Consider the following 27,999-nt stretch of genomic DNA (forward strand, 5'->3'; position numbering starts at 1 on the left):
GGGCACTACTGTAACAGCTAGTCACGTGACTCACCTGGACGACGACTTTTGTTTGGGTGGAAGCAACCAAAATATGTGTTGCGATCTGCAGATAACCATGTTGGATGTGTGCTGTTCATCGTAAAATTCATAATCTGTTTTTTTCTTTCATTTCTAATATTTGCGAGGAATTGTACTTTGTCAAGCTTGAAAAATGAGTCACTTTGATCATGGGTGAGTTAATGGGTGTCCTGCTTGCTCGAATTTAAAATATTTGTTGAATGTCATGATGAATTATCAGCCTGCATGCATATTTCAGAAAAATCGTTTATGGCCGTGTTGAGATCATTTTAATAGAAAATTTTAGAATTAAATTGCTGTTTGCATGAATTTTTTTGTTTTAACTTCATATAGTAATGATATATATATAAGTTCAGGAAATTCCTGCAGCCATTATATAGCTACATAAAGAACTTGAATATTGATGTTAAACTATGTTATCTTAGGCCTCTTGCTACATACAACAGCCTCACAGACACACACCTGGCAGGCTTTTTTGCCAATACTCGTAAGCGGCGTCATCTTGTCAAGTCGGGACTGGTAAGTGGAGCTGATCACTGTATGCATCAGCTTCTTCGAACCCTGAGACTAAATGCTCTGTCACTCCTTTTGTCTAGTACGTCTCTTTGGACTGAATATAGTCGTGAAGCATTAGTTCACATAGCATAGTATGCACGTATAGCTAGATTTGGATTGAATACACCTATTTAAAGAGAAATCTCACTACTGAAGGTGAAAAATGTCGGGGAGGGGAAGGGTGTTAAAATTTATCAGAGAGCAAGGAGTTAAGGTAAAGAAAAAGATGATTAAAAAAGTGGTGCACCAAGACATACTGCTCAGCTTTAGGGAAAAAAAAACTACTATACATGGGCTCAGGGAAAAAAAAACCTACTGCACAGCTATAGTAATTGAGCAGATTTTTCCATTATTCTTCCGTTTATCTAATTTGCTAGTGTTTTGCACATGTTTATAGTCACATCCATTTATTATTCTTAAGCTATAGTGATTGATATAGACACACTTTAAATGGGTTGTACAGACATAAAAATCTCTTGCTTTCTCCCTTTTATTTTGCTGGTACTTTAGAAACATAATTATTTACTTGTTTTTGTCTATACTTATGTAATGTATCTTTTGACATACAGGTGTCAAGGAATGGTGTCATCGTATCAGAAGCAACATACAGACTCAATATGAGTCGCAAGGAGCACAAGAAATATGTCAAGGACATGTTGGCACAGGCGATAGTCCATAAAACACTGGATCTTGAACGGACTCGACAGGCAGAGATAAAGAAGAAGTTAGAGGAGATAGCCAAGATACAACTGGTCCAGAGAGTTCGGGTAGGCATGATCCTGTATTTTAGGATTGCAAGTTCTTTGTTCCTCTACTTAGTGTTAACAGCTATGGTCAGTGCACCCAAAAATGCCACTAACAGACATAATAACAACAATATTAAGCTTATATTAGATGTGAATAAATAACAGTAAAAGATTTACAGTCGAAGATTGCATGAATTATATTGCTTCACAATTTTTTTATGTTTAATCAATTGTCTGGGGATTGGGTGGGTTGGGTTGTGGTCATGGGTTGGGGTGATGTAGCATGAGAAACAATTAATGGATCCACTCTTTCATGCGTTCAAAGCAGATTTTCCATTTTTTGCTCAGGTTTCTCATTTCATCCAGCATACCTTGCAGTATAGACTCTAGTATTATACAATGTCAGTGTAACGTCAAGAGATTATTTTAATTATGGTTAATTTTACACCTCATTGTCAGAATGCTATGCAATCAACTGCTACTAGTATGTCACATATCTGTCCTAATACACATCTGCTTGTCCCTGTATCTTCCTGTAGGCATCTCGTGGCAGAAAGGGCGATGAGGAAATACTGCCATTGTTAACCCTAAAAGCAGGCCGCCCATATTCCAGCCCAACTTCTAAGCCCCGTGGGAGGAGTCCTAATTCCAAGTACCGCCCATACAGTGCCCCAGGTGCCCGGCCTGACTCCAGGTTTTCTCAAACATCTACAGAAGATGATGGCGATGTAAGTTACATTAGTTGTTTTTGTTTCTTCATCCATCTACAGCACTTCCGCTGATGAGTAGATATGTCTTCATAATAGTCTTCTTATTAGTCTGCTGAAAGCAAATTACTTCTTTGTTCACTTGAGCATTGTGGCAGTCTTTGTTTGCAGCTTAGCCTTCAGTTTTTGTCTTTATGTCTTTTGGGCATATTGTTGTAAGAATCATGTAGTTTTTTAGATTCTAATCCGGATTGCTGCCAACTTTTGAAACATGTTTAGTCTTAATCACCACTATAATGCTATTTCAGAGTTTTTTCTACTTGCTGTAAATGTGTTTGTGTGACCAATTTAAGATCATAGAATTATAGATTTATACCACCACCAATTTTCCTAGAAGTCATAGCAGGCCAACAGCATTTCATTTGAGATTAAGACTGCCTATCATATTGCATCCTAGTTTACATTATCGCTGTTTTTTCGTTTAACAGACTATCACCACAAAAAATTCAACTGAAATGTAGGCAAAATTGACTTATGGATCTAACAATTTTTCTTATCTTCAGCATATGCTGACAGGAATAGTATTTTTGATGTTTTTTTGGCAAATCACTTCACCAGCTGAGCAACTAAGTCCTCACAGTTTTTTTTATTAAAGTGTTTTCCCAGAGTTAACACGTTGTCCTTATACTTTCAAGTTATTTGTCCTTTTTTCAGGTACTCTATCTTGATGACGAGGGCCAGCCTATCACATCACACCGTGAATTAGGAAGTAACGATCATATTGACACACGCCATTTGTACTCAGTAAGTTGTGTATTGGCTGTGAGTTTTCTTGGCTAAATAAGAGCTCTATCTGAGAGAGGCTGTTTTAAAATTAGCATAAAATATTGATAGCGTTGTCATTTTGAATGTAGCATTACTTGTAGAGAGGGACAACTGTTGTTTTTTCTGAAGATAGACCAAAGATTTCACATACTTTTTCATAATCATAACATAAACTTTTAAAAATCTTAAAACATGTGCTTTTAGACTCTTTATTTTATGGTGGTCTAGCATGGCTGAACGGTGTCTAATGAAAGCAATCAATTTAGCACATCCAATTTTGATTGAAAGATTATTTATTGCATGGTAGGGACTTCCCTCAAAAGGAATACAGTGCTATGGTGCAGAAGTATGCTTGGTTTGCTATGTAGTCTTAGATCAAGTAATATTATAGTTACTTCTGATATATACTGACATCTGACTGAAATCCATTGCCTTCAGCTGGACACAGCAGCTCTGAGGAAGTATGCCATGATGATGTCTCAAATGGAGCAGGGGCGTGGACTTAGCTCCCCTTACTTGATGCCACGAGTGCCACTGCCTCCTAGATTTCCACTGAGCGGGCGCTCTCTAAGAAGTGCAAGATATGCAAAGAGCACATCACCTCAAAGACCAGTTACAACTGATGTATGTATTAGCAATACCTTTGTGCACAGTTGGGAATCAATGCATTTAATTATATCTAGATATTTCAATCATGGGGAGAAGTTTTTCTCAAGATTTTGTTGTTTATGGTTTGGTGACTATAAATATATTTTGTTTACAGTGTTTGCACATAAGGAATGTACTCTTTATGTTCTAAGGTTGACATCTATATTATGTACCTCTGAAGATCATCTTTAAGCAGAGATCTTTAGAAATTGTGTTTTTTCTTTGATAGCTTTAGATAACATTGCTCACCCACTGGCTATAGGCTAACAAACATTCTAATTTTGTCTTTTAAATTTTAGCAAACATTTTTGTTGGTAGAGCATTGAGAGCAAAATGGTTGTTTTCCTTTTGTTATGCAGGGTCACATTTCCCGCCTCCACCGTCCTGAGGGTGCCAAAATGCATGAGGGACAGCAAGAGTCAATGTGCAAAATAACTATGAAGTATCATGGGTGGGATTTGCATTTGGCCAGAGAGCAGATGGACCCAACACAGGAGATACAGGTGGAGCAGCAGCACTGTGGAGGGAACACTTTAACAGTGTTCAAGGAAAGACTTGTTCCTGGAAGTGAGCTCCCCTGCTTATTTTTTTTTTATTTGCATTGAGATGATGACTTTGTTCTGCCCTGGAGTCAAAGAGTTTGTTTTATCTTTGTTTTGTAGACATTGTATTTGTTACAAGGAGACTTTGCAGCTGTTACTTGCTTTGTGAAGAGTATAAAATCTGTGGCATGTTACATTTATCATAGAATCTCTATGGATCTGTCGGGTTTCATATAAAGACGTCACATGCTGAAAAAAATTTCAAAACTACATGGTCACTGGCAGCATGATGTCTTGATCGAAGTACTAGTAACAAATGTCATCCCACCCTGACAGTTTCATATGGGGCATATGTAGCAGCAAGATTGTTGTCACAGTCAACTTAGAAACTGCTGTAACTAAATGTTGCGGAATTCTCTCTCTCTCTTTTTTTTTTTAGAACAAGCATTGTGTGTTGTTATTTCTTTTTTTGTCATTTTTTTTTTCTTATAGTAAAGTCCTTCATTTTTTATGTTTTTTTTTCTAAAGGTGAATTTAGCTTCATTTCCTACCGACATCGAGGCTATCCTTTCAGCCTAACACTGTATGTGGATGGACATGTTGATAGTCGTGTCAGCACTTGTTGTGAGGATCGCCATTCCCCTGGGGCCAAGATAGGTGGCAAGCAGGGGCATTTCAGCATAATTTGTGTTGATGGAGCAGTGCCTTGTTATAAGTGAGTATCATAACCCTGTCTGCTTGCGGTACTCTTTTACTTTGATCAGGTCTGCATCTAAGCAACGATTTTGTTATTAGCACATTCTATTTTCCATAGATGATCACTTAATTTGTAAATTAAGGAACATTTTGCTGCTGCCATTGTATACATACAAATATTATGAGTAGCATCATCACAACACAAGTTTTAACTTACTGTTTATGTTGTGGCTATATTCATAAGCTTTTGCTAAAAATATGCCTTCTGAATCTGACTTAGATTATTGTTAATCTGTCAGAAAAATTGCTTAATCTAAGTGTAAAAGGTTGCTTGTAGATGTCAAGTGGCCAAGGGAGTGATGATACAAAACAAAGCACCATGCAAGCAGAAAAAACGCCCTCCAGAGAGTCATGCAGAGGAGGTCATTGTTGTTTCCAGCACAAAAGATAAATCTGATAAATCAAAGGCTGCAGTTAACAGATCTGAAAGCCCACATGATAATCCAGGTAAAAACAACAAACCTGTGTGGCACATCCTTTTTACTCAATTACCTTACTATTCCATAATAACAGTTTGACATCTATTGTTGACTTCTGCCATTATTGTTCTAAGTTGTTTAGTCTTAAGTGTGTTTTATAAACTTCTTCTCTCAATGAAAAAAATTTCTCTTTTCTCCTCAGAATGCATTGCTATGGAAGATTAGCTTTAAAATAAAACTTTATTGCATATGACTGACATGCTGTTTTTTATGAAGACTAAAATATTTAATTAAATGTTTAATTTCATATTTATTTTTTGTCAGTGTTTACTTTTTTATGCTTGAAATGACATTACTGATTATAAGGTTTGAGCAACATAATTTCATTTGCATAATCCATGTTGTGCTTGTTGACTTCCAGATGAGAAGCCAGTGAGAATTGCTGTTGAAAAAGAGGATGATAATGAACAGTATGATAAAAATGCTGACAAGGTTGATAAAGGTGGGAATTATTACAATATGTGTGTGATGTCTTTAATGCGTTCTTCCCGTTTGCAAGCTATTCTATAAAAGACCTAATTTTGCTTTTTTACTGAATGAGCATCACCAGCAAATACAATCAGAAAAAGTTCAATTATTTTAAAAGGTAAAATTAAAAATATCCGTGGGATGTGTGGCTGCCCCATTAACTGCGTCTTACACTCTATCCCTTTACTGATGTGACTTTCCAAAAAAATAACTGTTGTGCTTGAAATTCATGCTACAGATGGAAATTTCTAACAAGCTCCCTTGAATCCATCCATTAAGTCTGAAAATTTAAAAAAAAATGTTTTCTCCATTTAATTTGCCAGAATTCTATTTAGCTTATGCCTGTGCTGTTATATGTTTTCTGCAAGCATGTCTAGAGTTTTACATAGAAAACTATGAAAAATTTCAGATAACTATGATGATGACTTTGAGACCTCTGGGTCCTCTCCATTGTCAAGCAGCCGATCCAGCTCTGAAAGTGAATCTGAGAAAACTCCAGGTAGGTGGAATCTGCATTGACATTTGCTTCTCTACAACCAAGTGCTTTCACAGTTATAGAACCTTTTGAATTTTAAAAAGAATTTTAGAATATATCTTTGAGCTACATACTGTTAAAACTATTTTATTTAAAAGAAGCATATTTGAAAACAAAAGTACATCAAAAAGTCCACAAAAGGTCAAATAATTTTCAGAGAGATGTGTGGCAGTCATATTTACACTGATCTGTTTTAGTCATTTAAGCATCTCATTTCCAAAAAGTGCACGATGTACAGTGCATGTTAACATATTGATACATATCGATCAGTACATTCATACATTGTGTACATGTGTATGTGTGCATGGTATGATGGAATTACCTCAGATACCTCAAAATTCTGGTTGTTTTCCTAAATTGACTTAAATGAATTCTTTATGCTGAGAATTTCCTGTCTGTCTAGATTTTAAATGAAGCCTGTTATCTAATAATAATTGTAAGACTGTTTTTAAAAAAGAGTAAGTCGATGTGAATGATTTTAGCATTAAATAGACACATTTTGATCTACAAACGAGACAACAATTTTTTTCTCCTTTATAAAGGAAAAACAAAATTAGTGTATTATTATTAACAATTGTTAATTAATAATTATTATTTTATTAATGTTTGAATCAATTGCTTAGTCCTGCCAAAGCATGAATAATCAATTATGTCAGTTTACAGCTTAATATATGTTGCATTTTAAAAAGTCTATTTTTAACTAATCCAGTAATTTAGCTCTACTCACAACATTTGAAAATATGCCAGCTGTTTTGCATCACCATCACGAAACAGACTGCATGACACTTGCTGTTTTTCATCACTGTCTGGTCATGAGCAGATTAAATGTTTATTATTGTACTCTTTGTAATGACATCTCTAGTATTAGCTAGTGCAGTGGGTACCACCATGGATGTGTATAGGTGGATTGCTGTCTGTCTGCCAAGACCAACACTTGGCCTCTTGCGAAGTGATTCGCTGTTAGTCTCATCGAGCCTAAACAAAGAATGTGAATAAACCAGAAGCTTTGTCATCTCAAGTCATCTGTTGAGTTTTTCTTTTTCTTTATTTCTAAATGTCAATGTGTCCATTGTGCCTGAGTGCATCGCAGTAGTTGAGTATCTTTACAGTAGCGCTTGTGACAAATGAGCTCATCAAATGAAAATCACTATAGTTTCTGCTTGAATAAACCTAGTAAGAACCATTCAGTGATGTACATATAATGTGCTCTTTGGACACATCGAGATTTAAAAATAAAGAAAATAAAAACTCAAGAGAGTACAAATACAGGTAGATGTTAGAAAATAGGTATTATACAACCCAGATGCCTCCAGGGGTTAAGAAAATAGAATCACTTGACTGGTGTCATCAATAAACATTTTATAAAATAAACTTTTTTTGTTTGTGTCTAAATCACCATTTTAGGTATATCTTTACCTTTTTTGCTTGTTTTTATTTCAGAGTGAAACACTCAAATGGGATAGATCAGCTATACTTTTTCCTTATGGAATCTTTGACAAAGAAATGTTTTCTCGTAGTTCTTTTTGCTTTCTGTATTTTGTAACTCTCGTGAAGTTTGCTCTGTTCACAGGTAGAGGAGATATATATCATGTCTAAATCAACCACAAGCTACTAGAGTAGCATAGGGGCCTCACGGCCACTTGGAGAGCCACTTTTCACCGCTTGTAACTTTGTGATTATCTTGCTTTGAAGAGAAGCAGCTGTCATCTAATTGGATAGCGTATTGAAAGCTTGACAGCCCCTGACTATCACATGTTACATCTGTCTCTAGAGATTTTCAAGGAAAATCTGTGCAGGGAGATAACCACATTTGTGCAGCTTTTAGAGAGCATAGAAGATTCTTTCATGCAGCTGTTACACACAGAAAGGAGTCAAGCTTCTAGCATGCTCCACATTGTAAAGCACAATTTCACAAACTTTATAATTGCTTCTATAATAGTTTGCAGGTAATTCTAGGTTTATCAGAACATTAATTAATTAATTAATGAGGAAAAAGTTCAGGTAGAAAGGAAATTGTACTGCGGAGTTACAAATTTAAAAAAAAATTTATTTGTATAATTTCATATTGCTTTCTCATGCGATAAGTCTGCACAGACAATGACTGCATGGTCTCATTGTGTTTTTAAAAGCCTGCTAAGACTGACTCATTTAACGAGTAGAATTCAAAAATATTTTTCAGTGTGTTTGTTAAAGTTAGAGCTGTCTGCCTGGAGTTAGCATCTAGGGCCATTTGGCAGAGCACCTATGTATAATGATCTGAAAAATGTTTCTTGCTTTAAGTTGTTGTCTACAAATAGGAAACATACATTGGTGCATTTGAAATGGTTAACTAACCACTATAGGAGCATTCTTCTATACAAGTAGTTCATAATATTTGCAACTAATAATAATAACATCCTTATTCTCACTTCTTCTCTCTTTTCTTAGGCCATATTTGAATATAACAGGGCCTTTACCTATCAGGCAATAGAAGAGGGAAATTGTACATACCAACAATAACAAAACCACGCATCTTTACATGTAGTTACTGACATACTGCTGAGATCATCTAAAGTATAGTATCTTCTTGAAAATTCAGTAGCAAACAGCCCTTAGAAATAATAGTGTACAATTTTTGAGACAGCAATGCTTTTAATACTTTTAGAGTACACGTTCTCTAGTTTCTGATTTAAAACACTCTCTGACCGGTCAACATGGCAGTAAATATAAAGCCTTTGATCATGTAGCTTAATGGTAATTTAAAACTGTGGCCAGAAACAAGGACATGAAGATTTAGGCTATAACTGAAGGAAATTTTTAAATTATGGTTCTTTTTATGGTAAACACTTTGTATTTTATTGTTACTAGCTAAATTTATTTGCTAAAGGATGTCATTGTAATGGAAGAAATTTCTTATGTGCCTTGTTTGACTAACAGTGCCATTCACAGACTATATGAACAAGTCATTTAAAAAAAAAAATAGAGATTACATTTTGATCACAACAAGTGACATTTCTGTCCCTAACACTTGAGAATTAGCAGTGCTTTTAATTTTGTAATCATCAACCAGTTATACAACATAATACCTCACACTTTGCAGTAATCTAGTGTGTAATGAAGAATATTAGTTGATAAAAATAAATAATACCATTGCAAGCGCCACATTCAATTGGTTTTTAAGAATACTAATAAAAGAGATATTCTGGAATAGATGATAGTAATCATATTCAAAAGCACACTCATAAAGGAAACATAAGAAGAATGATTTGTGACTAGCACTGATTCAGTTCATTTTAGCTCAGTTCCTTGACCTGTATACTGATTGTCAAGAAAATGACCATAATTATATATTTGAAAGCAGTCTTTCTTTGCAGGAAAACCTTGCCAGTCCTATGATGTAATAAGCACAAATAAATTGATTGAACATTCTTTAGACAGTTATGTCTGGGGAAGTGTAGCTGCACCTAAATGGTGTTGCTCTCAGCGGATACTGATAAAGCTTGGTTGATTTAGGCAGGATATATTTGTAACCATGTGCGTATGTTTCTTCTGAAAGGAACACTTTTTGTGGGTAATGTGTTCTACCTTTTTCCTCCTGTGTACTGTGTATGTTTATCTTATGCAGTTTGGTGTCATAATGGTTTAGACCCTGTCACCAATACAGTGATGACTACCTGTGATGGGTTCGGGCACACTGTCTGCACATGGCACCAGTTTACAGGGCGGGCTGCTTGGCTGTGATGCAGCTTTAGTAGCTAGCTCAGTGTAAAAAACATTTCCTCCCCTTCTTGTCTTTCTGTCTCATGTGGTATGCATCTGGTTACCTATTGATATGGAATGAAACCTATGTGCTGATTTCGTAATAAGAAGAAAAAGTTCTACAAAAGAAATAGCTTATATTTCAACCAGCTAATTTTTTTCAGTTGGCATGAAGGTAGAATAATGAGATAGCTGGCAGAGGACAGCTTATATATGAGACAAAGCTTTTGTTCAAGAGACACTTTCATCATAAAGAATAAGTTAATGTCACAAGAAAATTGCACTTTTAAATATTGAGGATTTTATTTTAGTTGTTGTTGAAATAGTTGCTCATTCTAATCTCTAATTTTGTTAATCGTATAATGAATTTATCTTTCATTTCATAATCATTATTTGCTCTCTTTTGTAACGTATATATGCTCATCATCCATGTTCTTCGACTTTATCCATCACCATCAATTCATAAACATTTCTTTATCGATCACTATGGGTTCATAAATGTATCTTTTTTCCTTACTATCGGTTCGTAAACATATGTATATCTCTATCCTTACATCAAATTTGCACACTACATGTTTTTGTTGTTTCTACTGATATGTTGTTAATTTTGCATGAAGTGTCTTAATGCAGTTTTTCCTTTCTGTGTTTAAGGAGAGCGATAATGACATTTAGAGAACAGGATTTTTAGCATTTTTCAGTTCTAGGAATTTCTTGATGATGTCATCTATATTGCATGAAATCCATGAAAAGACACCTGTTGAAAATAATGCTGCAGGCTTATTGATGCCTTTCACTGTATTGACCTGTTATTTCTCTCATTCTTACTCATAAACAATGCACAGGGCTAGATATTCACACTTGGACAAAGATGCAAACATTAAGGCACACATTTGCATGTTTACTTGCTGACTTTCTCACTTTTGCACCCACCCAGCCTTGCTTTTTCTCATACTTCCTCTTCCTTTTTCCCTCTGTTGCCACATGGAAGTGCAGAACATGGCACTTGACGGAGATCATGCAAGAAAAGTGCAAGAATAAAACACCGTACCATCATGGACATAATTTTGCTCAGGGTGCTGAAATTATGTGGTTCATGTGCAGCTTACCACAAATAGGCGCTAAATATGTATGTGTACTATGTACAATAGATAGCAGACACCTGATAACACAGACATAAATTTTATGGGGTTTTGCGATTTCTGGTTTATTCTTAAAACTCAATAAAATCTGGTGTGGTTTCATTTTGTTATTAGTATTGTTTTGTTTCTACCAGCCACCCTGTTGAAAATCAAATATACATTTCTTTCTGGACTATATTTTTGTCTGTAAGAATGATACCAACCTTTTTTAACATTTTTGAAATATAGACCCTACATCTCCTTGAGACTCATGTATATTGGTGTGCTCATGTGGTGTTTGATATACTCCTTACACTTAATTTGTGGTGATTTGATTTGCATGCATCAGCTTGCTGTCTTTTCACTGCTACGCGTCTTAGTTATCACGCTTGAGTCTTGAAGTCACCTGGTGTTTGTTATCACGAGTACCTCACACTGCGATGAGTTTTGCCTTCACGTCGCTGTCTTGACACTGCAGTCACCAACACATTTGATGGCTGAGTCATTCACACGTTGGTGCTTCAGCCAGGTTAGTTCCTTTTTTTCTGAAAGAATATTTCATTCACAATGTCTTTTTCATTATTTTTTTTTCCAGGCTGCTTGTTTTTCCAATATTGACATCTTAGTTCAACTGGACTTGAACGTTTCATCATAAAATCAGATTTTTTTCTCGTTTGTTTAAAGCAGGATTAGTTTGCTATTTGTATTGCCTCAAATTTAATAGTCTGATGTTACAAGCCAATGACTCTCTGAAAAAATCATATTGATGAATAATTATAATAATATGATTCAACAGTAAAAGATAAGTTTTGCAAACAATACTTTACTGAGTTAACACCGGATATGTTTTGAGTGCCAAAGTCAGCCATCATAAAATAGCTCTTCATAAGCTAACTGACCATTCCAACTTCTGATTCTGACCAAATAATACTGATAAACCAAATGCTGATAGGTATCAAAAAACAGCAACATAATAAAATGTTTAAAAGACATTAATACACAGAGATGACAACATGTTAGAAGATGGACATGTTTCAATTTCATGTTCAATAATTATTTTTTATATAAATATTTCTTAATTTAGCTTAATCAGGCAGGGTACTAGGGAAAAATTAACATAGGTCCAATATCTGGGATCTAAGTATACATCGAAAATAAGTCTGTGAGTTTTTTTAAATCTTAAAAAACCTCCTTTTTTGGATTTGTAAGTGATGAAAAAATATCATTTGTAATGAGATGAGCAGCATATATTCATGCTAATGTTAATCTCCAAGGTGCTCATACTGGTTGCTATATTGGTGATTGTTTTCTTTTTCCAGAGAGTGCGTCTTCTCGTTCACAGAATAACCAGAAAGGAAGGGACAAGCAGTTGCAAGTAGCGGGCAATGGCCTGTGTGAAGAAGCAGGAGCCAGGCTTCAGCCAGAGAGGACTTATGAAGCATCTCATAGCAAGAGTAGGAAAGGGTGTGCCAATATGGAAACAAATGGTCCACTCCTTCAGTGCAATGTCAAAACCGAACTGTCATCTTTTTCCTCTGTCGATTCGTATTCTTCATCTGTAAAGAATCATAAAAAATCCAAAGTACAATTTTCTGGGCCTGATAAAGTTTCCTCTTCTTCGTCTACTTCAATAAATGAAGGTAGGAAGGGTAACTCATTATCCAAGAAAGACAAAAATTACGTAAAAGCAGATAATGAAAAGGCCGAGCTGATAACAGTTAAGACAGTTGCACCAGTGAAAGAAGAACAAGACACTGTTGAAGACGTGTCTGATATTGAATCTGAACTTGCCTCCCCTCGGAATGAATTTGAAACAGTTGTTGATCCTGTCTCAGACAAGAACCCAAGAAAAAACAAAACTTGTCTGCCCAGGACATCTAGCGACAAAGAAGACCAAGAAGCCAAGTGGTCTAATCAAGATGAGAAAAGATGGCCAACTCATGGAGGTGATTGTGAAAGTGAGCACACATCACATGTTGGAGGGGAAGCTAGTGAAGGAAAACAAGAGATGGGACTAAAGTCTAAACAGGCTCCAGGGAAATCCTCCCTTAAAAAAATTAAAACAGTTTCCTTCCCTGATGATCATTCTCAGTCCTCTTCACACTCAGCACGAGAAAGAAACAATGCCTTTGAGACGTCGTCGTCTTCGTCGTCGTCATTATCATCATCGTCGTCATCATCATCATCATCGTCGTCATCATCGTCGTCGTCTTCTAGGGGATTTAGCACAAATCATGACATCTCGGTAGAGTATTCATCGTCCTCATCGTCTTCATCGTCAGCAGCACAAGACAATGACGAATCTCACAACAGTCTGGGCGGAGGCCAGTCAGAAAGTTACAGAAAACTCAAACCGGGAAAAGTGCGAAATTCGTCTGTGAAGAAACGCCCAAAAGGAAAGTTGAACGACTTTGTAGACGTCAGCAAACCTGACAGCATCGACATGGAGAAATCTGCTGACGATCCTCCTCCCCTGAAAGACGACTTCAACGGAAGCCTGCTAGTCGAAGACGGACATTCAGACACAGCCCAGCATTATCCTGCCATGTCCAGACCAGATTTTCCAGGTTCTGAGAACACCTGTGGGAAGCAGGAGGTCAGCACCGTAGATCACGATGGACCGGAGGTCAAACGACATGGAGGTGACGAGTCAGGACCCGGAGACGAATCTGACCAGTCAGTTCACGAAAGTATAGTGACATCCCCAGTTGATGAGGCATGTCACGATGACGAGGAGATCGAGAAGGAAGAGACTGTCTTGGTTGTCATCAGCCATGAAATTACAGACGATAACAGTCAGCTTCACTCAGAGTCGCCATTCCGAGCAGACGCCAAGCACAATCAGATGATGGATGATGTCGAGAACGTCGATGAAGACGAGATGCTGCCGCGGTTGACCAGGCTTGCCAACTCCTGCCATGATTCTGATGGTGCAGGGATCGAACCTGTTGAGGAAGGAAATGAGCCTGATGGAGCAGGAGGTGAACCTCTTGGGGAAGGAAGTGGATATGATGGGGCAGGAAGGGAACCTGTCGATGCAGGAAGTGAACCTAACGACAAAGGGAGGGAGCCTGACGACGCCGGACATAAATCTGACAGCGCAGGAAGTGAACCGGATGAAAAAAGTTTTCAGTCAAGAGAGACCGAACCTGTATTTGAAGTTTTGAATTCCGAGCAAAGCAGACTGACCCCTGTCATCACAATCGATTGTTCAGACGAGGGTCCGGAGTTGCCGGAGAGGGAAGAGCATGACGGCCATTTCACGCCAAGCTTATTGTTTGTCAATAGAGGCCGTGACCATGGTGACTGGACGCCTTTCAGTCCCCAGAGAGGACCACCCTACAGCTTAGCTGTGCCGAGTATCACCAGAGACTTGCATGTCTGTGAACGGTGGGTGAGTGAGGACGATTTAGCACAACTGGCAAGTTGCAAAGTAGGGCCCGACGACGAGAAAGATAATTGGCGATGTGAAGACGCAGATGAAGAGAGCAGGGCAAAGGTCACTGATTGTGGCCATGGGGCGTCCGACACCGCGAACAGCAGAGACGGTTATGTCAAAGTAAGTGAAGAGGGAGTAACTGTGTCTACGGGGGCTGAAGTAATCAAGGAGGAAGAGGTTTATAACCATGTTCCAACAGCAAGCGCGGTTGAAACGAAGGAAGTGAGACAAATAGACAGCGACACAGCGCAGTCTCGTGACATCGAAAATGTAGACAAGGACGACAACAATGATGAAGATCATGACAGCTCGTCTAGCATTGGGGAACCTTCCAGGAGCTATCGATACCCGATCTCTACAACAACCACGTGTGGAGGTCCGCAGAGCTCTGACAAGCTTTTGGGGGAAGATGATGCTGTTGTTGATGGTATAGATATGCCTGACTTTTTAGAGGGAAATGGTGATGTTGTGGATGGTGAGGATATGCCTTCTGTTTTGGAGGAAGACGGTAGTGTTGTGGATGATGTAGTTTTGCCTTCTTTTGTCGAGCACGATGGTGGCTTTGTAAATGATGTAGATGCGCCTGCTGGTGTAGACCCACAGGAAGTTGTTCAAAATAAGGAAACTGTGCCAGGGGGTCGTTTTTCGCCCTTTGTAAGGAGTCGGATGCTTCGCAAAATTGGATCGCCTTTTAATCAAGCAATGGTTAAGACGATGATCAGTCTACAGGACTCCGCTACCAGCTCCGTCCTGGCTGGTCCTGAGTCATCGGATCAGTACATACCAGACGATGACAACGAGAGTACGACGAGAGTTTCACACAAGTGTTTCTTGGGCTCAGAGGAATCCAAAAGTTATGAGGTTTCAAAAGTAGATGAAATTGAGAGGTCGAACATAAATGGGGAAAGAATCAAAATTGTAGTTAATGATTTATCCGAAAATCAAACAAAAGAAATGGAAAGCTGTTCAAATAAAATGAATAAACTTCAAAAGACATTTAAAGATGTGGTTCACGTACTGCACAGTGATGGGACTAAATCACATATGCCAAAAAATGTTGAAATAGAGGTAAAAGAAGATGTTTCAATTGATGTTGAAAACAAACTAACTATAGAGAATAATGAAATATCACCTCTAGCTGAATCAATGTACTTTGAGGACGACGGTCCAGAAACACTCATCTTAGAGAGTAGAGCAGAGCACATCGCGCAGCCTGACCTAGGAAGTCATGCTAGTGACCTTGACAGCGAGCATGATCCAGGAACAAATGCTAACGACCTTGACAGCGAACCTGACCTGGGAACCAATGCTAACGACCTTGACAGTGAACCTGACCTAGGAACCCATGCTAACGACCTTGACAGCCAACCTGACCTAGGAACCCATGCTAACGACCTTGACAGTGAACCTGACCTGGGAAGCCATGCTAACGACCTTGACAGTGAACCTGACCTGGGAAGCCATGCTAACGACCTTGACAGCCAACCTGACCTGGGAAGCCATGCTAACGACCTTGACAGTGAACCTGACCTGGGAAGCCATGCTAACGACCTTGACAGTGAACCTGACCTGGGAAGCCATGCTAACGACCTTGACAGTGAACCTGACCTGGGAAGCCATGCTAATGACCTTGACAGCGGGCCGAAGAGCGACACTTCCTCTCCTACCTAGTGCAGGAGATGATAAAGTGTGCGTGACATACCCTGGGTATCCTCTGCCGCAGTGAGTTACCAAGTATCTGACAAGTTCAGTCTAACCGCTGATGACACTGAAGACAGATAAGGAACTCAGGCAACTCTGTGACGATGAGAACATGGAAGGTCCTCTACAGCAGTGGTTCTCAAAGTTTTTCGGACCGCGGACCACTTTACTTAAGTAAAAGCTATGGCGGACCACCAAGTCGTTAGTAAAAAAATATGGCGGACCACCAAGGCCTAAACATCTCTCGAGGAATGCATCACTTTAAACATCACTTTGCTGACATATGACGACTGTCAGCCGCGGACCACCTGACTTATGCCCGCGGACCACACTTTGAGAACCACTGCTCTAGAGGCAGAAGTCAGTTGATGACTGAAGGCAGATTAACTCCAACTGAAGTCAGCTGAGCATGGATGCTTGCTCACTGTTGTTTTTCTGCACGCTCGGCTTTTTTAGCATTAGGGATTATTCGGCAATATCCTAACGGAGTAGGTGAAGAGCTTGGCAGTGTCTTCCTGAATTAAGAAAGCATTTCATTGGTAATAATATACTTAAGATCAAAATATCTAACTGTCGGATTGCCGCTCCATATTCTCAGGCAACTGTAATCGGTTCAGGCTTGCAATGGCTTTGTACGAGATCTTGAACACAGTTTTTCTTAAATATCAATCTTGTTCTTTCCGTTCATAGATGAAGTGTAGCTTCTTTGGCTTGGTTAACTGTTGGTCAAGATTTGCTTTTGATGTTAGCGCCGACCGTGAAAGCTAATGCTCTATACTTGTGATGGCATGTGCACACCATTTCGAATGTTATTTCTTATGAACTTTTCAGGTCCACTTTTTAATTGAAGGAAATCATTTGTTCATTCAACTAAATTATTTAAAATGCACTTTAGAAATGTTAAATGTATATTGCACTGGTGTAGTCTAGCAATCTCAGAGTGACACACATGTTTGTGGCACGAGCTTTATTATGTACATGCCATCTTGTATAGATTCCCTTGTTACTTCAGTGTCAATCAATACATTATCAATACTGCAAGTATTGAATTTTTTCTCTGTTTGTGTGTATGTGCATATACATGAGAGAGAGTGTGTGTCCCGCCGTGTGTATACAACAGGCGAGTAATAATATATATACGTGTTATCTATTACAGCGAGGGAGGACAGGTGTGCTGGGAGAGAGGAAGGATGTGATGAGAGAGAAAGAGAACGAACAAGATTTTATTGTTTCTGGCACAGGCACTCGCAGCTCGTCAGTTCAGTATTAGAAGACAAAATATTTAGAGTACAGTATACAGTATACATTACAAGATACTCGGAGGTTCTAGTCATGCCATTCACACAAACAATAGGAACGGTAAGCAGATGCTTTCAATACATTCTCATCTGGGCTTTGTGGTCTTTAACAATAGTAAAGATATCTAAACAACAATATTAAAGATATCTACACGAGAACAACAGACAAGAGGAGAGATGTCTGAAAGAAAGCCTTACGGTAAGGTGATACAAATGTCTCGAGCAACCCTGAGTCTGTTTTCAGGCTTTTTAACCGGTATGAGACCACAGAGGCCAGATGGAAATCTTGTGCCACGTTTTATAGTTCTTAAAACAGCAAAAGGCTAATTCAAACGTAGTTCTAAAAGTCAGAAGCACTCTCACTTTCTTTCCACGCCTTCATTAGCGGGAATGACTGGTGTGTATAGAAATATAACACTAACTCGATTGCTTCATTCCACCAACCAACAAGCACCCTTATACCTAAGCAGCACCACCAACAACAAAAAAGCAGTAGCCATACACATTGTTTACTTGAAAGTATTCCTGCCTCTATAATTCCTAGGCGTACTTATCACGAAGATCCGGTTGATGCTGAAAGGACTTCTGGAAATGGTCAGTTCCCGGTCGTGTCCTAAAAAATAATAAAGTCTAACATTATCTACCTGAATGTTGTCTGTGATTGCATTTTTTTTTTTTTTTTTGGCATACAGGTAGAAAAGATGATGGAAGCCGAGGGAAGGATGACGAGTCAGCTAAATCAGAGAGCGAGACAGAGTCCGCGTCCTCAGCTTGGTCCGAAAGGGAAGAAGAGAGATACAAGGCTAAGAAGGGCCATTCCCCGACTGAACCGAAATCTCGCGAGTCGCCAACGAGTAAACCAAAGTCTCCCGAGTCGCCAACGAGTAAACCAAAGTCTCCCGAGTCGCCAACGAGTAAACCAAAGTCTCGCGAGTCGCCAACGACTGAGCTGAAATCTCGCGAGTCACCAACGAGTAAACCAAAGTCTCGCGAGTCGCCAATGAGTAAACCAAAGTCTCGCGAGTCGCCAATGAGTAAACCAAAGTCTCGCGAGTCGCCAACGACTGAGCTGAAATCTCGCGAGTCGCCAACTAGCCGGGGTACTTTTAGGAGAGCTGCTGACCGATCTGCTGGGCGGATGGATGTCAACGGGACAGGCAGAAAGGTAGCCTTATAATTCACCCCTTGGGCGCTTTTGAAAGACTACAGCTGCGTGAATATTTTGTCTCTGTATGTGCTGCATTTAATCAAACGTTGAATTTGATTAAAAAAAAAAAAAGAAAAAAAAGAGAAAAAAAAAGGAGCTAAACTAAAAGATCCACAGATCAGGGAATGTGAAAATAACCACTGCAAATACTTATTACTGTCAAAAGGATCACTACTTTACAAATATTCTTTTTTTCATTTGTAGACAGTCCCTAAGCTGTATCTAATTTTCCACTAATGTTCAGATGCGAGCAAGAAAAGTCGATATAATAGTGATAAACAACAAAATATAATAGGCGCCAACAAATCCATCGACTAGTCTTGTGCCTGTTTCTGTTAGCTATTCCCCACCAAACGGTAAGATGTTGTAAACAAGGCGATTGAACAACCACACTTCTTGAAAGTGACTGTCCTGTCATTTGTCGTGTTCTAGATCGATGATTTCTCCTCTGATGAAGACGAAAACGGCGATAAGAAAACGACTGTTCTTTCCATGGAAGGTAAGCTGCGGAAAATAAAGCAGTGCCATGCACATGTTTCCATGGATACATAGTGAGAAAGTGTATGATGTCAATGTTTAAATTCACGATAAAATGTGCAGCCTAGGCGGGATCTGGATAAGAAAACATTTGGGTAAAAGTTGACCTATGGTAGGAATCTGTGGTGCTCCTTAAACTACAGACAATAACAAAAGGTTAATAAGGCTTATATGCCGCCTAAAGTGCTCTGGAATTGACTAAAGACCAATTGCTAGAAGGCAGGATGACCTTCCATTGTAGGTTTATCATACAGATTCTTCTCAGCTTTTATACCTTGCACACATGAGCTTGTCATTTGTTCAGCACGTTTTCATAAAGTGTTGTTTACCTGAGTGTTTACCATGATTTTCCAGCTGTCGATGCAGAAGAAGTAAAACCACCAAAAAAGTCATCGCGCTCAAAGTCATCGTCGTCATCGTCATCATCATCCGCTGACAGCTCCGATGAGCGAGAAAAAGAAGAGCAGAAAAAAACGGTTGTAGTCAGCATGCAGCCTTTCAGCGACGAGGAAGTGGCGAGTGAAAAGGCAGCCGCCGAGAAGGAAAACAGAGAAAAACGCCGACAGAAAGAAGCGGAAGAAAGTCAGCAGCAGAGGAAGCGAGAGATAGAAGAGCTCAGAAAGGCAGAAGAAGAGCGACGTCAGCGGGAGAAATCCGAAGAACGGAAACGCGAAGAGGAGAGGAGGCAGAGGGAGGAGGAGAAAAGAGCAGAAGCGCAGAGGGAGGCAGAGAGAAAAACCGAGGAGCGTCGCCGAGAGGAGGCTGCCCAGCGGAGACCGGACAGCGTGACGTCAGCGGACGAACAGAGCAAGGAGGAAGCGAGGCTGAAGGCTCAGCAGCTCCGCGAAGCGGAGATCCTGGAAGGTCAGCGGCAGCGGGAGGAGAGGAGGAGGGTGGAAGAGCGAGAACGAGTGGAGGCGTGGCGGAGACAGCAAGCGCAGAGAGAGGAGGAGATCCGGAACGTTGAAAATAGGCGGGAAGAGAGGCGACAGGAGGAGGGCGTGTCTAGTGCTCGCTCCACTCCCACCAGCTCCTCGTTTGCCAAGAGCTTTAGCCTGGCGTCCGAGTCAGACACGGACCACTCCCAGAAGCATGCAGCCAGAGAAAAGATGGCGACACAGGGCCAGCATAAAGAACTCGACAAGTCAGTTGTCTCCCCACCCAAAGAGCTCGATAGTCCTGCCTCGGCAAAGAAAATGTCAGGAGAAGAGAAATCTCCCAAAGGCAAGCGGGCGACTCCTGTAAACTACCTGGAATCAGAGGATCAGCCAAGCACAGCACCGGCGTCCTCGCGAACAGTGGAGTCTGGCCGTTCTTCGAGAAGCAATGCCACTAGTGACAGCAGCAGCAGCGGCAGCAGCAGCGACAGTGACAGTGACAGTGACGGTGACAGCGAGAGTGACAACGAGGGAATCGTCGACAAATCTAGCAAAACGCCTCCTGAAGAAATGAAGCAGACGGCAGCGGAGAGTCAGGCTGAAGACAAGAAGTTGGCACCTCAGGTAGAAGGCAAAGAAACTAAAATCAGCGCGGAGGTATACGCAGCTCCCCTGCTATGGTCTCCAAAGCTGGATAAAGCTAAAGAAGGTAGGAATTTGAGCGTGCTTGTCTCTGATGTTCTTACACCCACCCACTCCATTGTTATCGCTTTTTTGTTTGCCTGTCTTTTTGTGGTCTTTTCCTCGCTGTGTCCACTGGTGACCCAATGGTTCTTCATGTATCAAAACAAAGTACAATTAGAAAATATTTTTAGCTGAGTTTTGATTGAAACGACGGCTATAAAGATTTCAAAAACTGTATCGTTTGGCAGCAAACAGTTTAAATTGCCAGGTAAAACAGGGCAACGATTTTCTGACGAAGTTGTTATTCTTGAAGTAAAAAGAATAAAGAAAGAGTTGTTTTGTATTATAGTGACGCATCTGCTTGGGTCACCATTAACCTCCATTGCCTTATTCTTTTCTTTAAAACTCACAAATTGAAGTAAAATTTAAACCTTGGAATCTTGATAAGCAGAAGTAAGGTTTAAACCTTGGAACCTTGAAGAAGTAGTGGTATGTCCTCTTACGACTTATTTCTCTTTCCTTTATCAGAGATATCAGACAGCAGCAGCAGCGACGGCGAATCACCATCCGGTAGAAGCAGCAGTCGGGTCAGCGGCCACAACGACACTGCTAAAACACAGACTTCACCAGAGCGAGCAGCTCATGTCAGAATGCCTCTGCTGACTAGCGATGGAGTGGTCAACAGCAGAAGTCGCTTGACTGATGACGCCGTGGAGGAGGGTAAGTACTTCCGGTTGTAGAAAGGTTAACTCGAGTTAACATGGAGGTTCAAAGGCGCTTAAAAGTCAATAGAACTTTAGAATATTTTAATTTGTTATAGCAGAGGTGACGATATAGATGTAGGTAGGGTGACGAATGGGCGACGAATGACGAAAGGGTTCACCTCAGTTCTGACATCTGGGGTCACTGAATGCCGTGACCGATGCAAGAGATTTCAGTCTTGTTAATGAGGCGTTTCCCGACTTTTATAACATCGTTGGGTCAAGAACTCTCTCCTGCTCGTAGATAAAAACTACAATGTTCAGTGCCTTGTATGTCATTTTGTTCATCGGTCTGTCACTCTTCATTCGTTCCCTCCCAGGTATAGAAGGTGATGGCCCAGCACACGTCCTACCAGAAGAAGCCGAGTTGAAGATGGACGATGAAGCAGAACACAGGCTGCGTCCTCCCTCAGCCATGATGGAGCAGCAGCCTTCCTCCTTTTCGTCTCTTGATGAAGAAATTTGGAAGTCTGAGCAAGGTGTGTATCACGACTAGTATTTGCAAAAGCGTTTGCCATAAAAAAATAAGTTGATAAAGGCAAAAGCAAACGTTGGGGCATATCTGTTTTGAGTTTTTTGTCATAGCAATCCCGAGTGTATATTATTTCTAGTTATAGATAATGCAAAACTGTGTGTGGCAACTTCTGTTTTTCACTTTATTTCATGTCTTTGTGTTTTAAATCATGAAAGAAACTTTCATAGTTCAACACTCATACACTGACTCGTTTCGTAGTTCCTTTTTAAAATGATAATTTTCGTTTTGAGGTCGCGGAGGGAAGCAGCAGACTAGCGACAGTGACGACGAATTCGTGATAAATGGTATGAAAGCGTCTGATTCTTTTCTCCACGTAGAGAACTTTGCTTTGTTATTCATTGTTACCAATGTTGTTGTTGTTTTTTTTTTTAATTTTACATCACTTCTGCAGATATCGGAAAATTTTTGTAACATAAATAAGGTAAATAAGTATCGATATAGTACATGATCGTCTCAGTCCTTTTTATGTTTTTGCTTTTCTTCTTTATTTCTGTATTTTATTTATTTGTGTGTGTGTGTGGGGCGATGCCTGGTGTCGGAAAAAAAATCTGCTGCACTGGTAAAGTGAATAAGGCATAATAAGGAATAACAAGGGAGATTTATGTATCAAATTTCTTCACTGTACAGAAGATAACATCCAAATAGAGGTTCAAAGTGTTCATAGCACACATTCCAACACAGACCAAACATATCAGTAAACAAGGTCTGGCATCACAGTGAGACGGAGTTTGCAACGGTTCAAATAGCAAGTACATCAGCAGACACGGAGCAGTGGTAGTGAGCACAACTCAAGCCACCCAGTGCAAGGGTTCATGACAGTCCAAGACAAGTACACAACAAAAACACGTGGTTGTCCATTTATGGCGTGCACGCAGATGACTGGGCTGGACTGTATGTCTTGGAAAATAACAGAGCACAGTGAAAGCGAAGAAGAGTACACAATACATGTTTTTGTTGCTACTCAACAGGAGACCGACCTGGTATTCGCGCTGAACGAGAAACCTCCCGCGAAGAATCTCTTGAAATGACAGATGACAGACCGGAAGCCACGTCACCAGAGAACAGTTGGCGAGAGCGCCTGGTTGGCGAAGATACCGTGGAACTCCCTAATGTCTCTTTGACAAAGACACAGGTACGAGGCTGACTGTTCAGGGCTCGGCTTGTTTACAGAAACGTATTCGGTTGTAAACATCTGACGACTAATAAATTTATTAACTTGGAAATAGAGAGAAAATTTTGTTGATGTCTCATCTCATCATATGATAGGGACTGACCTTGCTTATCTCATCGTCTCTCATCTAATTGACATGTCCTCAAATGTCTGTACCTGGCGGCATAGTGATGAGTGACGTCAGCAAGGTGTGCAGAAACCAGCAGGTTTAATGTCGTTTTGTAAGGGGTGGGTGGAGGGAAGAGGAAACTGGGGACAGCACAAATATTAAGGTAATAAATAATGTTCATTCCTTTTTACCCGATGTTAGGCTTCACCTGGATGATATAGGATGATATAGGTACCCGTTTCAGTTCTTGACTCACAGAGCGAGCATAACCTTCGCTGTGGCATTCGTCATGACGATGTGTGTACCTGTGTCCTACAGGTGCAAGAGCTGGCCAGTCACCTGGAGGTTGCGGAGAAGGTGAACACGGTGAACCTTCGCAACACCGGCCTTAATGACGAAGACCTTCAAAAGGTGACGGAGGCGATTGCTGCTTCGCTTTCGGAGGTGGAGGTCAGTGGTTGCTGCATCACGGGTAGCTGACTGGTAGCTGGCGTGTCTGCTTTTATTAAATCTCATTTACCGTTTTGCTTTTACTAGATGGTAAACCGATAAAACCTGCTGACGGCATGATAATCATTTATTTATATAAGGTAATGAATTCGAGTGTATACTGATTTAAATTGATTTTTCCTTTATATGTATAATATTCTCCGCCTGCTGAAGTATTCTTCTCTTCCAACTATAACTGCCATTGTTTTATTTGACAGATGTTAAACCTCAGCCTCAATTCTCTCACAGAGGAAAGTGTTCCGCATCTTCTTCATGTCCTGAAGGCCAAGCCATCAGTAAAACTGCTGCTGTAAGAAAATAGTTCTGGTTGTTTGTTGAGAATCGCGATTCAAGTGGTTTCACATAAAGCTTTTAATAATGTATAGCTTCTGTAAGGCAAAACCATGACTTTTTTAATTTTAATAGTTATAAATTAAATACGCATTTATATATTTGTTCATAAAAGTCTGTATATATTATCTTTTCCACACACACAGTGGGAAGTGTTTTTATTACGGAGATTTAGTAAGTGACTGTCGTGTACCTCCGCAGGCTGCACGGTAACCGGCTTGGAGATGTCGGCGTGGGTCAGTTGGTCGCTGGTCTGCAGGGCCTGCACCGCGAGGCGAGGACGCAGCGAATGACGAAAGCCTCCGAGCCTTCCGCCGACAGCGTCAGCCTCGACAGCACCGCCTCCTCCCTCGCCCAGAGCAGCCTGCCCAGCAGGTACATCCTGCGTGATCTTGACTTGGCGGGCACGGGCATCGGCGACGAAGGTGCCGAGCGGATTGGCGAGCTGTTGGGAGGCAACGTGTACGTCGAGGCCCTGCGGCTGAGCTCCAACGAGGGGGTCACGGCCGAGGGAGGCTGGGCGCGCATCGGTGAGGGGATCGCCAAGAACCGCTGCCTTAAGTCTCTCGCACTGGACGGAAACCGCATCGGCGACGTGGGCGTGAAACACTTGGCGCGGGGTCTGTTCAAGAACCACACCCTGACCTCGCTGAAGCTGCAGAACGCCGGCATCGGCGAGGACGGTGCCAAGGCCATCATGGAGATGCTGAAGCGGAACACCACCCTGCAGGACCTGACCTTGACCCCTGGCAACGCCATTTCGGAAGAACTCATGAACGACATTAATAACTATGTCGCCCTGAACCGCGCATCTGGTACTGCTTTGTCCAGGCGATGAAGACAGGTCAGAACGGAAGCCATGGTTGCGGCTTTTCTTCAAACAAACACTTTCGGCGGAAAAAGAAAAGTTGGCAACAGATTTAAATGAATTTAAAATGAATCATCCCTCCCTACCTTCCCAACAAAAACTGGAGAATCAGAGGACAAACAAAACTTATAACCCAAGAAGAAAGTCCTGTAAGTTCGAGAGAAAGTAAACGATGACACATGAGCGCCTTCACATGCTGAGAACCACGTGCTTCACTCAAATGTGCACTTTCTCCTTTCTCGAATTTAATTTCACAACTTTCCAGCATATCGCATTATTAAAGGAGGAATTTACATATGAAAACTATTTGCCGAGGAAGCGCTCATTTTTATGATGGCTAATGACTGATTTTTTTCGTAGATTTATAAATCGAGGGTCCTCTAATTCTGTTTCGATAGACGGAAAAGCGTTTAGTCTGTGACGTAATTTCCGCTCTGTATTCCTTCATCATGCGGGCTTCTTTGTAGTCTTGAATATTGCTGGATTTCTTCTTGTGGTTGACAGTCTTCTTGAGTCTTCTTCTCGTTCCTTTACCTGTCACTTTTAAAGTATCATCTTTTATCTTTTATGTAGTGATGCACGACCCATGCATGTTTTCGCATGGTGATGAGCCTTTGGCAAAATAGGATAAACGGTCTCAGTTCAAAGTACCCTACCCAGAATTATCACGGTTTCAACGTAGCCACGGGGAATGGAGAGGGTTTGAAAGGGGCATTAACAAATCCAGACTGTTCATATCGTTTGCAAACATAAGTTTCATAAAATTCCGTCCAGCCTCAGGTATGTTATTAACACGTTTGCCTTCTTTGTCAAGTTGGTTTTCCTGTTTTGTGTAACCTTTGTATTTGTTAATAAGCGGGAAATAGCTGATGTGAAAGTGCAGATAAACATGTTGTGGCGCTTGCATTAAATGTTTTCCCGTCGTCGTGAGAAGTTAATGTCCCCTTACGATTATAGTGCCCGAAATAAGGTTGTGCAAATAAACTGGCGGAAAAAGGGTTAATAGAGAGTACAAAGCTATAAACTTTAGACAAGCATCTGCTGCCTCATGAGCTACATGCCTTTTACGTAGCTTCGACTTCTATTTACTTTCATATTTATTTATTTACATGTTTATGTGTAAAATGTTAAAAAGGTGAGAAAATTGTTTGTTTTATATCCGGCTCATTAATTTAATCTGCACATGAATTACTATATCGTGCTCTTGATATTTCTATTTCATGACAAGTTCGATCTCAGTTGCTAGTAAAACGACATTCATGGGTTGTGTCGGTAGTTTACAGGCGCTTGTGATCGCACTGTCAGACTGGAAACAAGATACCAAAGCCTTGTGTTTGTGGGAGAGAAAACGAATCAGATGTGGTTTGTCAGAAAGTACGACACCATGGCAAAACGCGAAATCATGATATAACGGTCTATGGCGGTAATAGTCCTCCATCATCCCTGCTGGCACCGGTGTCCTCTGAACCTGGCTTGCAGGAATTAAATCTGTCAGAGGATCGCCCTTGTGTCCTAGTTTGTTTTTTTTATTTACCTGTCTGTGGGGATACCGAGCTGTTCACCTGCCCAGCTTTTCTGAACGTCATTAGCACCGACACTGCTGCTGACAGTTTAATCTACTTTGCTGTTGCCTTTTAGGGTCATTTCGCCTTTGACCCATGATTCTGACCTAGCTTATTTATTTTTCTGAACCTGTCTCTTACTGAGGTGCTCGTTCATCACTTGTCAATGTAGTGTCCTAGACGCCGTCCGACTGATGGCGACTTTGTTAGTCATTAAAGCTTGAATGTGGCAGCATCCAGTGCAACGTTTAATTCCGCTTGTTGTTTATGTGGCATCGTTTTTATTTGTACATCTGTGAGGATTGCAGTCCAAGACATAATTTTCACGGTGACTGCGACGTCACCCTCTGTTACCACTAAAACGGCCGGCAACGCCATCTTGTGGTACATAAAATCACTTCTTGTAGCTGCGGTCGATCTCATTAACATAGCGAAGAATGTTAACACTAACAATCTTTCTCCTGTCATCCATGTGCCTAGTTGAGAAAAGCAAAGACTGTGATATGTTCCTAGTTTTCCCTAGGTCTTCAAAATTATATATATTTGGTCTTTTTTGGAAATGTTTTAGTGTAGTTTTTAATATTTACAATTTAAAAGCTTGGTTGTTGTTTTTTTTTCTCATTTAAAGCACATTAATTTGTATCTGGTCTTGAGGACCAGATATCTTGTGCATATGTAGTGTATAAATATATATTGCATCTTGAAATTGAAACATATTTTAGGCATCTCGATGTAACCTTAATGCAGCAGTCTGTACTTTACAATAATCAACTTAATAAAATAGCTTAAAACTCATTTGATTCCAAATTAAATGTTGACTATCTGTGATACAATGAAACTGCTGTACAATTTAAGCGCCTTATGAAACAGAACATGTTAACAAAGCAGTGTCTATGATACTGTCAAGATTTGTTATTACTTAAAATTATGTATACAATAATTCCTGCTGATTGCTTTTTCTTGCATAAATCTGTGCATATTAAGCTTTGATTTATGCACATGCACAATCAACCTTTTAAGTTTTGCAAATGATTCTTGTGCTAATTCTGACTTTTGAGAGGAAATATTTTTTGTTTAGGTTAAGTCTGTTATGTAGTTTCCTTGTGGGCTTACTAGAGGGCCAAGAGATCAGTAGAACCAGAGTTTAACATTTCTTTTTAAATTGTCTAGTGGCACACAAAGCTTTGTCTTCTTGTTACCTTTGCTTTAAATAAATTTTATGCACTTTTTCC

The 27,999-nt window shown here is 40.1% G+C and overlaps 2 protein-coding genes across 4 annotated transcripts; both read left to right on the forward strand.

Moving 5' to 3' along the window:
• Window positions 1-4: 4 nt before the first annotated feature.
• Window positions 5-27,997, forward strand: LOC112563239 (glutamate-rich protein 3-like). 3 transcript variants are annotated; one of them, XM_025237061.1, is made up of 21 exons: window positions 5-213; window positions 486-579; window positions 1,185-1,382; window positions 1,901-2,089; window positions 2,783-2,872; window positions 3,332-3,517; window positions 3,901-4,108; window positions 4,612-4,798; window positions 5,117-5,286; window positions 5,680-5,760; window positions 6,196-6,285; window positions 18,308-18,780; window positions 19,255-19,321; window positions 19,714-20,946; window positions 21,450-21,641; window positions 22,003-22,161; window positions 22,448-22,501; window positions 23,186-23,349; window positions 23,816-23,947; window positions 24,205-24,296; window positions 24,539-27,997. In XM_025237061.1, exons 1-21 carry the CDS (start codon window positions 194-196, stop codon window positions 25,173-25,175), a joined length of 4,716 nt encoding a protein of 1,571 aa, XP_025092846.1. In that variant the 5' UTR covers window positions 5-193; the 3' UTR covers window positions 25,176-27,997. The 3 variants fall into 3 exon arrangements, with proteins under 3 accessions (XP_025092846.1, XP_025092847.1, XP_025092848.1); XM_025237062.1 differs by having other exon boundaries at window positions 22,009-22,161; XM_025237063.1 differs by lacking the exon at window positions 22,448-22,501.
• LOC112563240 (serine-rich adhesin for platelets-like) lies at window positions 7,765-16,589 on the forward strand. Its single transcript, XM_025237064.1, has 2 exons — window positions 7,765-11,706; window positions 12,497-16,589. Exon 2 carries the CDS (start codon window positions 12,652-12,654, stop codon window positions 16,285-16,287), a length of 3,636 nt encoding a protein of 1,211 aa, XP_025092849.1. The 5' UTR covers window positions 7,765-11,706; window positions 12,497-12,651; the 3' UTR covers window positions 16,288-16,589.
• Window positions 27,998-27,999: the final 2 nt, after the last annotated feature.

This window comes from Pomacea canaliculata, linkage group LG4, assembly GCF_003073045.1.
Source record: "Pomacea canaliculata isolate SZHN2017 linkage group LG4, ASM307304v1, whole genome shotgun sequence".
In the NCBI taxonomy this organism is placed as follows: domain Eukaryota; kingdom Metazoa; phylum Mollusca; class Gastropoda; order Architaenioglossa; family Ampullariidae; genus Pomacea; species Pomacea canaliculata.